At 39.3% G+C, this 15,996-nt stretch overlaps 1 protein-coding gene across 1 annotated transcript in view; it reads left to right on the forward strand.

Annotated features, from left to right (window-relative positions):
* col12a1b (collagen, type XII, alpha 1b) overlaps nt 1–15,996 on the forward strand; it is a 94,216-nt gene that overhangs the window by 66,020 nt on the left and 12,200 nt on the right. Inside the window, exons 63-67 of the mRNA XM_079830691.1 lie at nt 8,760–8,918; nt 9,099–9,176; nt 12,936–13,022; nt 13,201–13,254; nt 13,339–13,434. Coding sequence (XP_079686817.1) covers nt 8,760–8,918; nt 9,099–9,176; nt 12,936–13,022; nt 13,201–13,254; nt 13,339–13,434 — 474 coding nt within the window. The remainder of the gene's footprint in view (nt 1–8,759; nt 8,919–9,098; nt 9,177–12,935; nt 13,023–13,200; nt 13,255–13,338; nt 13,435–15,996) is intronic.

A 15,996-nucleotide genomic window follows, 5' to 3' on the forward strand; every position in this document is an offset into this window, starting at 1 on the left:
TTGCACTTTAGCATGGCAGCTCGTGGACAAACTTGGAGTAGTGAGGAGGGGCGGAGCCTCATAGAAATTTGGTCTGATGACCATATTAGGTCCCAACTTTCGAAAACTCACAAGAACAGCGCGATCTTCGCTTGAAGTGACGAGCGATGCGCGCTCGCCGTTTGCAGTGCATTAGAACGTTGTTTTCAAGCCGCATCCGCGCTTCATTATAGAAATGTATTGTTTGCATATTGTGGTGTATACAAACAATGTAATCGATTATGGCGAGGGACAAAACCAGCCCGCGCAGTTGCAGTTTAGGAAATACGCCATGGCCAATATGTGGATGTTGTCATGTGACTGCATTTTGGTTCATTTCAACTGGTTCGGACCAAAGCAATCAGTGTGGTTTGAAAAGGGACCAAAAAAGCTGAAAAATGCTACAATGTGTTATTGTTTGCCCTTGGTTCGGACCAAATGAACCGAACTAGAGATGTGAAAGCACCCTACAATTCATGTTCATCAAGAACCAGGACCGTTATAAACCTGAATATACAAAAGTGTATCCAAGTAGTAATAGTTTGGTGTTTTCTGTCGTAATGATGACAGTAGTGCACAGTTGTTCTGTGCTCCGGCACGGTTTAGCGATCACACAACATGCATACTGCGCCCGAGCCCAACCGAACCGCGCTCTGACCCACCTCTTCCAAGCGGGCCAGGTCCGGCTAAACGAGCCGCGCCCTTGCACAGTACGGAGCACTCACACTAGTCAACCAAACCAGACTTTGGGGGTCAAACGCACCCGAGCATGGTTCAGATCGCCTAGTGTGAGTACACCCTTAAGCCCAATTTATATTTCTGCGTCAAGTGTACGTCGTAGGCTGTGTGTAGCTTGCGTAGCCTATGGCGTACCCTGACGTGCACCTCTTCAAAAATGTAACAACGCGTCAATTCTACGCGGACCGCAAGCGTTGTGATTGGTCTGCCAGAACCCCTCCCTCAGGGGTACACAGCCTCCTTCTGCATGTGTAACTGCACGTCGACGTGGACAAGGACGCAGAAGTATAAATGAAAATCGACGTTTAGCCCACGGCATAGAGGCTACAGCGCAGGTCCGACGCAGAAGTATAAATCAGCCTTTAGTCTCAGGGTGTTTTTACACTTGTTGTAGTCTGCGTCAGAGTGCGATTGTTCCCGCTGGTGCTATGCACGAACACTGTAGGCTCACTCTCGCTCGTACCCAAGGTAAATCATCAACACTATCATTCCTTACATGTGTTTAATTGAACTAAATACATCGTCATCTGATAACACGTATGCGCAGGTTACTTTTCTTGCTCTCCCGAGTCCGTGTTGCTTTGACATTCACGTGAATCACAGTTCACGTGAACGCACAGTTCGAGCGCAAGGTGCGGAACCGAACTCCGACCACCTCCTTCAGGCAGTCTCGAATTCGGTACCCCTGAGGTCCACATGACAGCTTTCACATTACCAATTTTTCATGTGAACCGTGGCCCATTTCGAACTAAACTGCAAGTGTGAAAACGCCCTCACATTTACATTATGATATATAAGCAATGTCACACGAGTTCTGTTTTTCTGGTCAGAAATAGCACGAGTGCAATTGTTTAATAAAATAAATAAGCAAGTTAATATTGTGTTGTTTAGACACAATATTGTCAGTTTTGCTCAGTTTTGCCAACGAAAATATAAAGACAAAGCAGAACTGTTCGTATCTGACTCTCCGAGCAATACGTGGTGTGTACGAATCGGGTGAACAATCATTTAAATAGTTCACCCAAAAATATTTTTTCTGAAGATACTTTTTTTAATGTCTATTTGATTTTTTACACAATAATGACTTCATCTTTTGGGAGTAATTTCTCAGCCAAATGTGATGTGCGATTAATTTGTGATTAATTAGATTAATGAATCGCCACATTGTGTAATTCATTCGATAAAAAAATGTAATCGCTTGACAGCCCTAGTATTTACATAAGTTCAGTTCAAACATCAGTGTTCTGCTGTATGTGTCCCACATTACAGCTCATTTGCATATAGTTAGAAATGCACACCTGCACACATTGTGTAAATGGCCATTTATCACATTGAGTGTTATGTAGATGATTAATGAAGATGCCAAGGTGTGTCTCAGAAGCCTAGAAATGACCTTCACAAAAATTGTATTTGGTGAGGCCAGAGAAGGTGTTTCTCTGGCAAACAAGCAGGAAAATGTTGAATCACTGCTCAAAAAACAATTACATCAGAGTGCCAGCAGATGCCAAGCATGGAGCAGGTGGGTTGCTTTGAGCTGATTTATATGTTTACCCTTATCTTAAGTCAGTATCTCTGTCTGGCCTCGATCATGACGGTCCGTCAGGTTCCCTGTCAAAGTTGACCACGGGGGAAATTCTTGTGGTTTGAATGAAAGGCTTGTTTGTTGTGCTTTTGGCCTGTGTGAACTTCCGTCTATACCCTCAGGGGAGACAGCACCAGTCACTTTAGAGTGAGACTGGATGGTATGACAGTGTATAATGAAGTGGGCGGGACTGCTTTACATTATTTGCATGTGAGAGTGACAAGTGAAACGGGATGTGCCCCAAATAAGTCAAGATGAAGAATTTATTATGGGTTTAGTAGCAAAAGCTACACACTGGGGTGTTACCGTTATGGGTACATTTTTGTACCGAGTCAGGGGTAGGCAAGTTCGGTCCTTGAGAGCTGATGTCCTGCAGAGTTTAGCTCCAACCCTGCTAAGCCACCACAGTATAAAACTCATGGCTCCCAGCATGCATTGCAGCATTAAGTATGTCACCATTGTTGAGATTCATATGCTGATTCTTGATATCTGTGTGCGTCGTAACTTTTTCCCCTTTTTATGTATGTAAAAATCAAATATCCAAATTCTGAATATCTGATCAGTGGCAATAATTGTTGGTGAATATTATGTAATAACATTTTTAGTCTGTGATGACTTGATAATTTTTGTTTATGGCTTCTTTTGATTTGAACAGAGTATGTGTTTTGTTAACACTGTAAGAGTCAAACTGGCCAACTAAAGGAAACACTGATTAACTGATAAACTGATAAACATTTTCAATAAAACATCAACATCTAAGCCTCTGTTCATTCTCAATCAGAGCCTTTCAGGGTTGGAGCCAAACTCTGCAGGACAGTGGCTCTCTAGGACTTAACTTCCCTACCCCTGCTCCAAGTAGAGGAAAACAATGGTATAATTGTGTACCTTTTAAAGGTACAGTTATACGTTTTGTTCCCCAAGGAACCAAATTGTACCTCCACTGTACCTTTTTTTCTGAGAGTGTAGAGTTTACTCCAGTATGCCAAGCAATATCCAAACTTAGTGCATTAATATAGAAATCAGTTGAGGGTCACAGGGTGTTTATATCAGCTGCTTTTATAATATTTAGTTTTACTGTTGTAAGTCTTTGGTTTTTAACTCAAGTGTTATACAATGTGAATTAGTTTTTGTACTGCTGCCAGACTTTTATGAATAGATCTTTTAGTCTGATTCCACCAAGGTCCCAAATCCTAAAGACTCGAGATGAAGTACTTTTCATTTGTAAAGTGTTTAATTTACAGGATTAACAGGACCATTTTTCCATTGAATTTCTTTGCGCAGGCCTGTCTTAAAAAAACAGAGAGGGTGCTAACCCTGCACTGCTGCATCATATTACAGTTTCTAATGAAAGCAAATGGAGTGGCATAAGCGTTCATCTTTGTGTTTGATGAATCGTTCATGCTTCAGATCTCTCCTGTTTGGAAGGAAATAATGTCTGCATTTCAGAAATGAAATGTGTTTTTTAAGAGCTGGCACATCATTTACTCGTGCAGATGGCTTTTTTGCTAGGTAAACAAACATGATTTAGATTGTCTAGCTTCAGCAAAGTATTTAACTCTATTCTGTCTCTATATGCGGTGCAAGTAATGGGATTTTTTAACAGCAAGACTGCTGCTCATAAAGTAATAGTTCACCCTAAAATGAAATTCTGTCATCATTTACTCAAACCTTTCTTCCGAGGTCTTTTTTGGACCTCAACAGCCACTGATCACTGGATGCTTTGGTTGCATGAACAACAGCAATGTGAACATTATTCAAAATGCCCTTTTGTGTTTCACTGAAGAAAGTCATGTGGAGATTTGTAAAGGCATGAGGGTGATTACATGATGACAGAGTTTCTGAAAATCTTTTAACACTAAACTCTAAATGACCATGAGCTTGCAGAAAGCTCTCAAGCAGCCGGGAGAAAGTATAGCCAGCTGAGGCGTATCAGGGTTTCTTTAGAAATCCTCTCTGTGGATTTGCAAATGGAGGACAGCTATGTTTTGAAAGATCTGTCCAAATGTGTGGCAGATTCAGTTGAAATTGAGAATTCATCTGTTTAAAAGACGCTGCTTCCCTCTGCATGGCCACAGGTGGCCATTAAAGAGGACGTTTGAGGACAGCTGCCAGCGATCAAATCAAAATGAGCAAAATCAATTGATTGTAACCAACTCCAAAAATACTTTAAATGGAAAAACAGTGCAGCAGATTATAAACAGCAGGGATTTTGCAAAGTAGTGGGCTCAGAATGCCATCCTATGCTATGTATGTGAATTGTATGTACATTTTCTGTATACATGGAATATCCGGATATCCTTACAAATTTGACAATATTGATTAAATATATTTAACAATTATAACATTAATTTTCATTCCGCTTTCTGCAGACTGGACAGAATTGTGAGATTAATTGTGATTACGTGATTGTATTGACAGCACTAGTTTTCAAAAATAAGAAAAAAAAAATACAAAATTGAAAGTCACTATTTTTGAGATAATATATATAAAAAAATTGAACTAATTTAATAAAATGGTAGCATAAAAGATCATTATTTAATTTCAGAAATGAATTAATTGTGATTATTATATTGACAGCACTAATTTTCAAAAATAAGAAAACATCTGTTTAAAAATTAAATAAAAGTAAATATTTAAAAAAATAATATTTTATTTATTTATTTAAGTTTATTTGTATAACACATTTCATACACAATGGTAATTCAAAGTGCTTTACATAGAAAATGAATTAAAATATTGATGATATGCATAAGAAATAAAAATACCATGTATAAGAATTAAAAAGAGTTGTAAAAAAAAAAGATGATAAATATGCCTGATTCTCTAAATTTGAGAGATAGAAGAGATGGAGTAGGTTCGCAATGTCTCCTGGACCTTACAAGTCGGTCCAAGACGGGCTCCTGTAGGGGACATTACCTATGCCCCCTTTCTTGAGTCCGCTTCTTTGTACTGTCTGCTATCGTTTTACCTATGCCTTTAGCACGTAACGACGCTATCAGCGACTTCTTTTACCATTAACCCTTAGTATAATTATGCCTCACTCTTCACAAGTGGAAAGAAGCGAAGCACACTGCTCTCCTTTTCCAATCTCTTCCAGTCAGACAGTCCTAACCAAGAATAATAATCAACAGATGCATTAGAAATAGAAATATACAGTTGTAAAGTGAATTAAAAAGATATATCTGCCAGATTCTCTAAATTCGGGTTACCCCTATCTGAGATGGAAGAGATGGAGCAGGTTCGCAATGTCTCCTGGACCTTACAAGTCGGTCCAGGACGGGCTCCTGTAGGGGACGTTACCTATGCCCCCTTTCTTGAGTCCGCTTCTTTGCACTGTCTATCGTTTTACCAATGCCTTTAGCACATAAAGACGCTATCTGCGACGACTTATACCAAATGTAATAAAATTATAGTATACAACTATTTAATTTCAGAAACAATTATTTCATTTAGTTGTCTTTATAATATAACACCAAATATTGTTCTTATTATGTTCCTTAATAAATAGATACCGTTATATTTTAGGTGATCTTGGTATCAAAAAAGGGAAAAAAAGAGGAAAAAATCTGTTTAAAAATTAAATACACGTAAATATTTTTAGCAATAATATTTTAACAAATGTAATAAAATGATAATATACAATTATTTAATTTCAGAAACAATTATTTAATTTTGTTGTCTGTATAATATAACACTAAATATTTTCTTACATATTATATATCTCAATACATTCAAACACAAATGTTTGAAATGCAAAAAATTGCATAATGTGTTCTGTTTCACATACAATCTTTTTTAAAAGTAGTTATAATAATACAGTTTATACTGTGCATTATGCAGTAAGCTGTATGACATTATACCGTACGGAATATAATAATTGAGAACAGAAGGACTCAGAGACCTCCAGGCTAAACAGAAAATAATCATGTGCCACAGGAACAGCTTTAGATAATACGCACCACATTTGAGTAGACATCTACCTCATGCTTGTTTTGATACTGACTAGGTTCGATAGGCAGTTTGTGAAGAGACCCGAAAGAAAACTAGTTTAGGCCCTCACAAAATAATGGTGGTCTGGCTCCATAACAATCACTTCATCGTTCTAATGAACATCATGTCTCTTTCGCTTTGTTTAGCCCAATAGTGAATAAACTTCTGTGTATCTCAGGCCTGCAGCATGTTTACTAATACTGACCAATCCAATGTGGTCAGATCTGAATCGCATCTCCTCAATCTGCCAACCGCAAATTTCCAATCCATTCCCAATCCATAGCATAAGTCCTGTTCTGAACTCTTCCATTAGCTTGCGGTGGAAAAATGCGATCACACTGCAGCGTTCAGCTGGTGTTTAAGACTTGGCAGCCCGATGGTCCATGGCATATGGAGGAACAACTTCATCATGTGCTGTGGTGAACGGGGGGATATCAGTGTACGTTGATTATGTGGATCAGAGAGCTGAAAAAACTCTAAGGAGGCAATTCACTGAGAAATATAGTGCCAAGCAGCCATTACAGGGCCAAACACACCACATGCTACACAGTTAGCATGACTGACGAATCAAACGATTCCAGAGCCATGATTCTAGGCAGAGTAGTTCAAAGTTTATTGAGTACATTTAACCATTATGTGCAACCTGTTTGGTACCCTCATTTGTTTTGTATAGCAAAAAGCTTTAAATATCTGTGAACTGTCTGAATTTCCCCAAATTTGGTGAAGATCAAGAGGAGTAAAAGAAGACTGGGTAAACCTAGCCTGATCTGCCGGAGATTTGATTTCGCCCTGCAACTCATTCTGGAAACCTGTACATTCATTTCTACTGCTTCTGTTACACTTTTGCGGGAACCAATCACAGACTGGCTTATCCACCTGGCGCGCTATTGGCGGGTTTAACACAATGAAGGATAGAGAAACGATGGGTAGTTGCCCGTTGATCACACCTCTTGTGGTCTGATTGGTTGAAGGACTATCCAATTGTGTACAGACTACAGAGTCATTTGAATTATGCTCGTTGATCACGCCTCTTGTGCAGTAAAAAATACATAGCAGACTCCCCAGACCAATGTTCAATCTTAAATTGAGCTTGGTCTGGTGATAGCCAGACAAGAGTAAAAGTACACTACAATGCAAAAGTTTGAGGCCAGTTTATATCGTTTTTGAAAGAAGTCTCATAATGAGCCTCATTTGCATAGACTGGAGGCTGAAAACGTAATATATACCAGTTTATGTATGTATCCGTACTGAAGAGGTGTGGCTGTTTAGTGAATTCGCCCTTAAACATTTGTCAATCCAGAGAGGATGAGGAGGCCGCTTCAGATAGCTGGATGATTTGACAGTTCCACTGTTGATGTATTTAAGCGTTAAAGCTGCACTATGTAACTTTTCCGTCTGCTAGAGGTCGCCTATTCAAAACAAAGGCGTAGATTGATGACGGCAAGTTTGAGCGCAGAATCTTGGGACATGTGGTCTTCACCTCACAGCCGGTTGAAAGAATCGGGACAGGACTTGTGCAGAAATCATGTTGATGGATGTGATTATTAACGTTACTGTAGTCTGAAGCAGAGCAGGACCGAGTGTTGTGGAGCTGAGGAACCGCTGGAGCGATTGTTAATAAGATGAACGCAACACACTCCTCACGAGCAGCGGGACTTTTATTATGACACAGTCGCCGGCGCCATTTCTGCTTTTCCGCTCATGAGTATGAGGTAACACAGCTCTGTTTATCATATTAGATACCTTTGAGTGTGTTGAAAATTATGTTATGACGTTACTCTGTGCGTTCTCTGGCGGCTGCTATGACACTTGTTCACACTGCAGTGAGAGTAAAGCGTTTCTGCTAAATAAATCCGGAAACTGAGGGCAACGCAGATGTGACGCCATTGACAGGCGACTCCCTCACACGTCCCGGTTCCTTGGGTAAAAGAGCAAATTTCTCACGATTTACAAATATTTGGGATGTGGGATATTGTAAGTACTCAACTGAACAAAATATATAACAATGGCCTTGTGGTTTTGGGATGTTTTACTGAAAAAATTGTACGAAGTGCAGCTTTAATATGTGATGATGTATTTGTTTACACTCTTGTTAGCTGCTGTTAATCTTTCCCAAATTTCTCTGTAAAAGTATTTTACAATGGTCTCGCTGTTATCATCGCCTTGAGCGTGTCAGGATGAATTTGGTGGTGAAAGAACTTGCTGGTTTTTATTTGTGCCTCTGGCCAGAACACTCCCTTTGAATGGAGAGACTCCCAGAAATCCCTAATTAAGGCCTGAAGCTCTTGGAGTTAAAAACAACAATAGAAAACTGCCAACGAAGACTTATATAATGATTCACACTGCTTAAGATGAATGCAAGGTCTTCCTTTTAAAATGACCCCTGAGTCCGTTATAAGCTTGAACATCTAACAATCTTCTTTTATTCCAGCTCCACATCCTGGTGTCTCCCAAGAGCGTCAAGCTGAACGTGGACTGCCAGGAAGTGGCTGAGAAGACGATTAAATCAGCAGGAAACACATCGATGGATGGATTTCAAGTGCTCGGCAAGATGTCCAAATCGATCGGCTCTAAAGGAGAATCTGCAACAGTGAGTTGCACCTTTTGTACAAAGAACACAACTTTTGTTATCACGCATTGACCGAGAGCTCAGCACCCTCTCGCTCTTTCCAGCCTGGATCCTTTTAATAGGGCGCCTGAGCTCTATATTTGAAAATGCAAGCTTTTATCAAAGACACGTGCAACATCCGTTTTCTCTCTGGTTGGGCAGTTTCAGCTCCAGATGTTTGACATTGTGTGCAGTCTCGGCTGGACCAGCAGGGACAGATGTTGTGACCTTCCTTCAATGGTAAGTGAAGACTTTAAGAAAGCCTCTAGAGATCAGGGGCCGGTTGCACCAGCTGTGCGTAACTTGGCCTAGTTTTGACCCAAATGTGCACTGTTAACTTACACACTACTAAATATTTTTTCCATAGCACCATTAAAATGAGTTGAAACATAACTCTACGTATAATATAAATACAGAAGCCTCCGACCAGGAGTTATAGTTGGAATAAAATAGTAGATTCTCTGAATTGCGCCAATAAGCTCATTTCAATCCTTTAGAGTAGACCAGAGGTCTTCAACCCTGCTCCTGGAGAACCACTGTCCTGCACAGTTTCTAATCAAACACACCTGAAGCAGGTCGGACATAAACTTTGCAGGGCAGTGGGTCTCCAGGAGCAGGGTCGAAGACCTCAGCGTATATGATAACGCTGACATTTACACTTAAAAAAAGAGAATATTATTTAAATCATTTGCTTTGTTAGCAGCTCTTCAACACGAACCTGACCTAAACCCGACCCTCTGTGTGCATCGGTCCATATTATTCATCATAATAAATCATTTCTTTTGTATCATTACTTTTGTATTGATCCTTATTAGGTTTCTAAATGTTATTTACAAATCGTATTTCAATTAAATGAGTGGTATGGAATATGTGTGGTAAAGGAAATTAGAATCAAGAATGGACTAAAATTCACAGCATTTCAACACAACTTGTACTCACTATTTGAAGGCTGCTATTGGATCATTGAGGGTAAATGTCATATTATGCGACTACACATAACTTTATGGAAAGCTTGCGAAATACTAGCTTCTAGGATGGTGTATTGGTACATGTAACCGTCATGGTACGGGCGTCACGGTTCGGTGCATACAGTCAGACGATGAATACAGTCGGTCATAGGCGATCCAGAAGGGGTCTTGCACAGTAATGCAATGCTATTTGCCCACCGCCGCAAAGGGAAAAAGAGCAGTAAAGAAGAGACGATCTATGCAACAACCCAAAACAAGAGTTCAGATGGCACGCAAGAGTTTGCTAGTAGCCTGTACGCTGAGTTTCCATTCGTTTTTGTGACTTTTCTTTGTCACAGACTTCACAGAAAGGAAACGGGGACGGCAGAAAGCGGCATCCTGTTTTACAAAAGCACGTTTTTTTTTTATTGTGAGTGTAGTGTACACAAATAAAAATAGACTCTTTACAGTTACATATGATGACTGATATATGACCATGTCGTACAGTCCAGTGATGAAATATGCGTGTACTGGAAATGCGAAGCCTCAGGTGCCACTTGACTCGCGTTCTTAATATTGAACTTTGTGTATCCGCCATTTGCACCGCATGTTAATGACCTTTCACACGCAAAGAAAACTAATCTCTCCACAAGTTTTATTTTTCATTATTCTATTTATTTTGCACTTTTATAACACGAGGGATATGTTTCAGCTTTGTAGCTGATTGTGACCAAATAACGGCCCACTAAAAAATATGAGCTATGCAAGAGTGAATTTTGTTTACTGCTTAGTGCCAAATACACTAAAAGAAGCTGTACTGCACCAACTACCTCAGCTAGGTGGAACAACTGTACTACTGTCTGTTAAAAAAAAAAAAAAAGAAAGAAACCTAGCATTGGATTTGTTGCTTTTTCCTGTTTTACTAAACTCTAAAACCTAAAACCGAGGTACATCCCAAACCTCTACTAGCTACAGTACGTTCTGCCTTAAGAACAAATGGTGCAACCGAGTTAGTTACAAACTAGCTAGTACACTGAAAATAGCTTTGAAACATTTTCACTCAAAAATTTCACAAATAATAAAAAAAAGGCAAGTGACACATTGAATTAAAGTCCCACTGAAGTACCTTGAAACGCACAGCATTATTCCATGTGTTGACGTAGTTTCCCCTGAAACGGCTCCAGCTGTAAGAAGCTCCTCCCCTTTTTTAAAACAGCCAATAGCGTTTCGTTAATATCATAGTTTGACTAGCCCCTTTCTGTTTGGACCAGACTTCATTCGCCTCAACTGAAAGTATATTTACACTGTCTGAATCGTTTCCTATCTCATATGTAGTGCGCTATGTGCCATTCACCATGTAGAAAACAGTAAATGTGTGAACAACTGACTGATTTCAGACAGCTTCAGCGTCTATTTATAGTGTAGGGGCAGAGCTTCAGATTCTAGAGAGCATTTGATTGGACAGAAGGTGTGATGAGAAGCTGAATCCGCAATGATGTTAACGGAAGTGAGAGACTGTATGTTTTGAATGCTTATATCTCCTTAACGTGAATTTTGTCATTGTTTCGGAACGCACCAGCTTATTCCTAACCGTAAGGCTAACACAATCATACTAAAAGCTTGACATTTTGAAGTAGAATGCCTGAAATAGTACTTTCTTAAAACATACTCCAATAATCTTTGCCTTTTTTACAACTTTGAAAAATGAAACTTACGGCTGGTGCAACCTTACCTAGGGTTACACAAAGGTGAAAATCCCAAAGGCTGGGTTAAATTTCAGGTACAAATGACCCATGAACCACTCTGTTTACATCCCACACTATGCCTTTGATCACGGTGGCCTTAAGCAAGGCTCTTAACCCCAGACTGCTCCAGTCGACTTGCTAAATTAAAAGCAAATGACAAGTTAAACGGCTGTCACGCACATCTCCTAGATCTTTTTTAGCTTCATCCGCTCACGCAGGTCTGTCTTAATATTCCATATGTTTCCGATGCATCCCTGTTGACCATATTCAAATGTGAAATTTGACATGTGCTCAGCTAAACCGCTCACTATTGTTGGAGCATTTCCTTTCTTTGATCTCTCGTTGTGTACTCTTCCATGTGATTTGATTAGTCTACAGCAGAAGGGTTTTAAAAGCGATATTTCACTGCCATTCATTTGTGGTTTTTAGTTTTAAAGTGTGAAATTGTTGAACTTAAGAGCCTTCGTTACAGGGTTGTGAATGTGTGTCTGTAATGCAAACCATGAGACCAGCTGTGTCCAAACTCTTTATTATATTGTTAGTTTTCCATAAGCAAATTATTAAATACTTTGAATGTGCTTATGGCATTTCTGACAGTCAAAACACAGTAGGTTTTAATCAGGCTTGTTCTAGTTGTGTGGCCTGGGCATCAATATATGCAAGATGTTGATTTATGTGGAGAAAATTCTAAACCTTCTTCCCAAATCAACATATGGTGTTATCAATTTTAGTATACTTTTATCTAAGGTGATTTGCAGTACATTATACAGACAATCTGGCTGTTGGGTTACAGTAAGCGTCTTGTTTAAAGCTACAATGACAATTGACCTTATGGCAGATAAATGACAAACAGCCCAAACAGCCAATCAAATCGCTGCACTGAAGAGCCTTTTGTATTTTATATTGCACTATTTTTTCTGTCAAACTTGCTGTCTGTGACATGCAAACCTCTTTTTTTTTGCCAAATTCCCAAGAATATGCTAAAAAGGTGTTGTTATGGTACTTTTAATTTGAATTTCAATGTAATTTAAAAATGTAAAATTGTCTTAATTTAACTGTGCAAGCGACTCGCCACATCATTGTGTTTGAAGGACACAGATAGAGTAATCATTATAGTAAGGTCACTTACTCTTCAAGAGGTTGAACCTACAACCTTTTGGTTGTCACTAACCATCTTTTAATTTACTGTAAATAGCTGCTTTGTTCAGGATTGTACTGTAAACTTCCACACAATCCACATGCAAAATCAACAAATAGTTTGATGGTTGCCATTTGTTCTTATGCTTTTTGTTCTCTCTGTGATCCAGAGAGATGAATCCAAGTGTCCATCTCTTCCCAACGCCTGTACCTGCACCTCAGACAGCTCAGGACCCCAGGGGCCTCAGGGGCCAGTGGTAAGTCAACTTAAGTACAATTTAGACTTTTATTGCATGATACGATTTGGCTTGCATCATTTGGCCCAGCAAAAATGCTTTTGTAGTTAATTTATAACAATTCATAGTTAACATGTTTACATTATTATTGGTTGAATTGATGGCAGAACTGTTCTCTCTGTCATTTCTCTTTTCCCAGGGTGCTCCTGGAAGCAAAGGACCACGAGGGGAGAGAGGAGAAACCGGTCAAGTTGTAAGTTAACCTGTACAATGTAGCTCATTCATCAAGTTTACCTACAGGATTGAACTTTGACATCGATTCCGTTTGTTCCTGCAGGGTCCGATCGGCACACGCGGAGACATGGGTTTGCCTGGTCCGATGGGCCCTCCAGGACCACAGGGCCCTAGTGGGCACTCCATCCCGGGCGAGGCTGTAAGTCCATCTCAGTTTCCATCATGTGTCCGTTGTATCCTCACACAGTCAGATGTCAGTAGCCGACTGTAAATCCTTCCGCACACCAAACAGGGATTGTTCGGGCTATTTATTATAGTTGTGGCGGAGGCATAATTATGGCAGCGAGCTCTGGATTCAGCATTCCTGTGTGTCTGGGGGCTTTACGCTCATCAGAGCGCTTGAAACCGCCTGATCCTGCTGCTAGCACACAAATCTCACTGGATTTACTCCCCTCTCAGTTTCAGCTGCTGTGTTTTAGTGCTGTTCGCAAGCATTGCTCATACTTTGCGTTAAGGATTTGAAACTAACCAATAACCCTCTCACGATATATATATATAGTTTTTTTTATGCAGATGCACTCTCAAACCAGATCACCCCAGTCATTCTAGAATGATTAATTATTTCCAAATAGAACTATTCAAGTAATCTGGTAAAAAAAATGCCTGTGTTTATTACTGTATTTATATACAGGGTTCCTACGGGGTTTGGAAAAGTAGGGAATTTGATTTGAGTAATTTCCAGGTCTGGAAAAGTATGGAAAAAATAAATCAGAGTATGGAAAAATATTTATGTTTCCAGACTATTGTCCCTATTTCATTTTCTAAATATAAAATTAAGAATTTCTAAATGTATATAATAAAATCAATGAATGAAAAACTGGCAGTAAAGGTCAGACCTGTGTGTTCCTTCCTTTTCACAGTTCAACAGTGGTTAACACAGCACTTTGTAGTTTGAGAAAGCAAGTTGGGTTTGAGGATAAAACAAAGTCGATGGTGGAGTTCTTAAAGGAATAGTACACCCAAAATGAAAATTGGTCATTTATTCACCCCCATGTCTTTCAAAACCATAAGACTTTATTATATTAACATTTTCAATATTTTAAATCTGAGAGATTTCAGTCCCTTTATTAAAGGACTTGTTCACCCCAAAATGAAAATGTCCTAATCATTTACTCACCTCAATACCATCCAAGATATCCATGACTTACTTTCTTCAGTGAAAGATAAATTAAGTTTTTGATCAACCAACTGAGTTGGTTGCCATTTTGGATGCATTGGGGTGAGTAAATGATTAGGACATTTTCATTTTGAGGTGAACTAATCCTTTAAATATCTTCGTGTCCAAGATTTCCAAGATTAACACAAGTCTTATTAGTTTAGAATGACATGAGGGTAAGTAAATTATGATAGAAATTAAATTTTTGGGTAAATGAATAACCCTTTTAAAAAATTGTGACTGATTTAGCATTTTGATCGTTAAGGTCACAAAAGGCAATATTTTAATATAGGATTTCTAAATATTAGATAGCCTACATAGAGGTTTTGACTCCGAGTGTAACAGACTTGTCGGTGCCGATGGCATTGTGGGTAAGTGCGTCGCCATGTAGTGCTGTTGTGCTTCGGGAGACCCGAGTTCGAGTCCTGCCTCATGGACTTTTCCCAATCCCGCCCCCATCTCTCTCCCACCTTACTTCCTGTCTAGCTACTTTCCTATCCTAATAAAAGGCAAAAACGCCAATACTAAATCTTTAGAATGTAACACTTGTTAGCAGTTGAATTTGAAAACATATTATCAGAACAAGTTAAATATGGTCGGAAAAATTTTTAGGAAGTCTGGAAATTCGAGTCTGGAAAAGTATGGAATTTTGAAATGAAAATTGTGTAGGAACCCTATATATATTCCAACCCCAAAATATATTGCAGAAAAACTAAATATTGCAATGTCAGCGTTTTTCCAATACCATGCATCCCTAGTGCTGATATTTTATTATGTGATCAGACTAAAGGTGCAGTCACATTAATTCTGCAGTCATCTCACTAGAAATCCATGCGATCAGGAATTTTGCGTGAGGAACATGCGAGGCAAATATCACCACATGGATTTCACTTTGGATTCACTGTGTTTTCCAAAATAATGTTGCTTGGTTTGGAAGTGAACATGCTTCATGCATCATTACACTATTGGATCTACTTTGCCCGCAAAGTTTCATTAATGCTACTGTGCCTTTCCAGCAAAACAGTCCAAATCCCAGCAAAGACTTTTGATATAGAAAGACAGTTCACTTCTAGTCCTTATAAATGGGCGAAACTGCAATGCGCAATATGGCGTAATAGTCCCGCCTTCTAAAGTGAAAGAGCCAATCGCGGATTGGTAAAGTAAATGTGCCACTGCTGCTGCCGTTAGAAGCTCCGGTTCCCATAGAAATCTGAGACTGCACATGCATTTTTTTTAGGAAACAACATTTATGAGACAGTTCTTGTTAGATTTCGTTGCTGATTTAATTGTAAGTTCCGCATACAGTTTCCAGGATTCCCCCGTTCAAATAGATAGGACTTGGTCTTGTATTCCCGGAGCAAATATGGCTGCCGAGTGAACAGACTTTCCTTGAAAGGGACTTTGATCCCATAGACTTCAGGCCCGTTCACACCAAGAACAACAGCTATAAAGATTACTATATTAGCATCCACACCAATGCATGATAATGTTCTGTTTATTATAGATTTGTTGTGCCACTTTAAATGCTCTTAAAACTGATTGGCT

The sequence above is a fragment of the Gobio gobio genome (assembly GCF_949357685.1).
Source record: "Gobio gobio genome assembly, chromosome: 12".
Taxonomy (NCBI): domain Eukaryota; kingdom Metazoa; phylum Chordata; class Actinopteri; order Cypriniformes; family Gobionidae; genus Gobio; species Gobio gobio.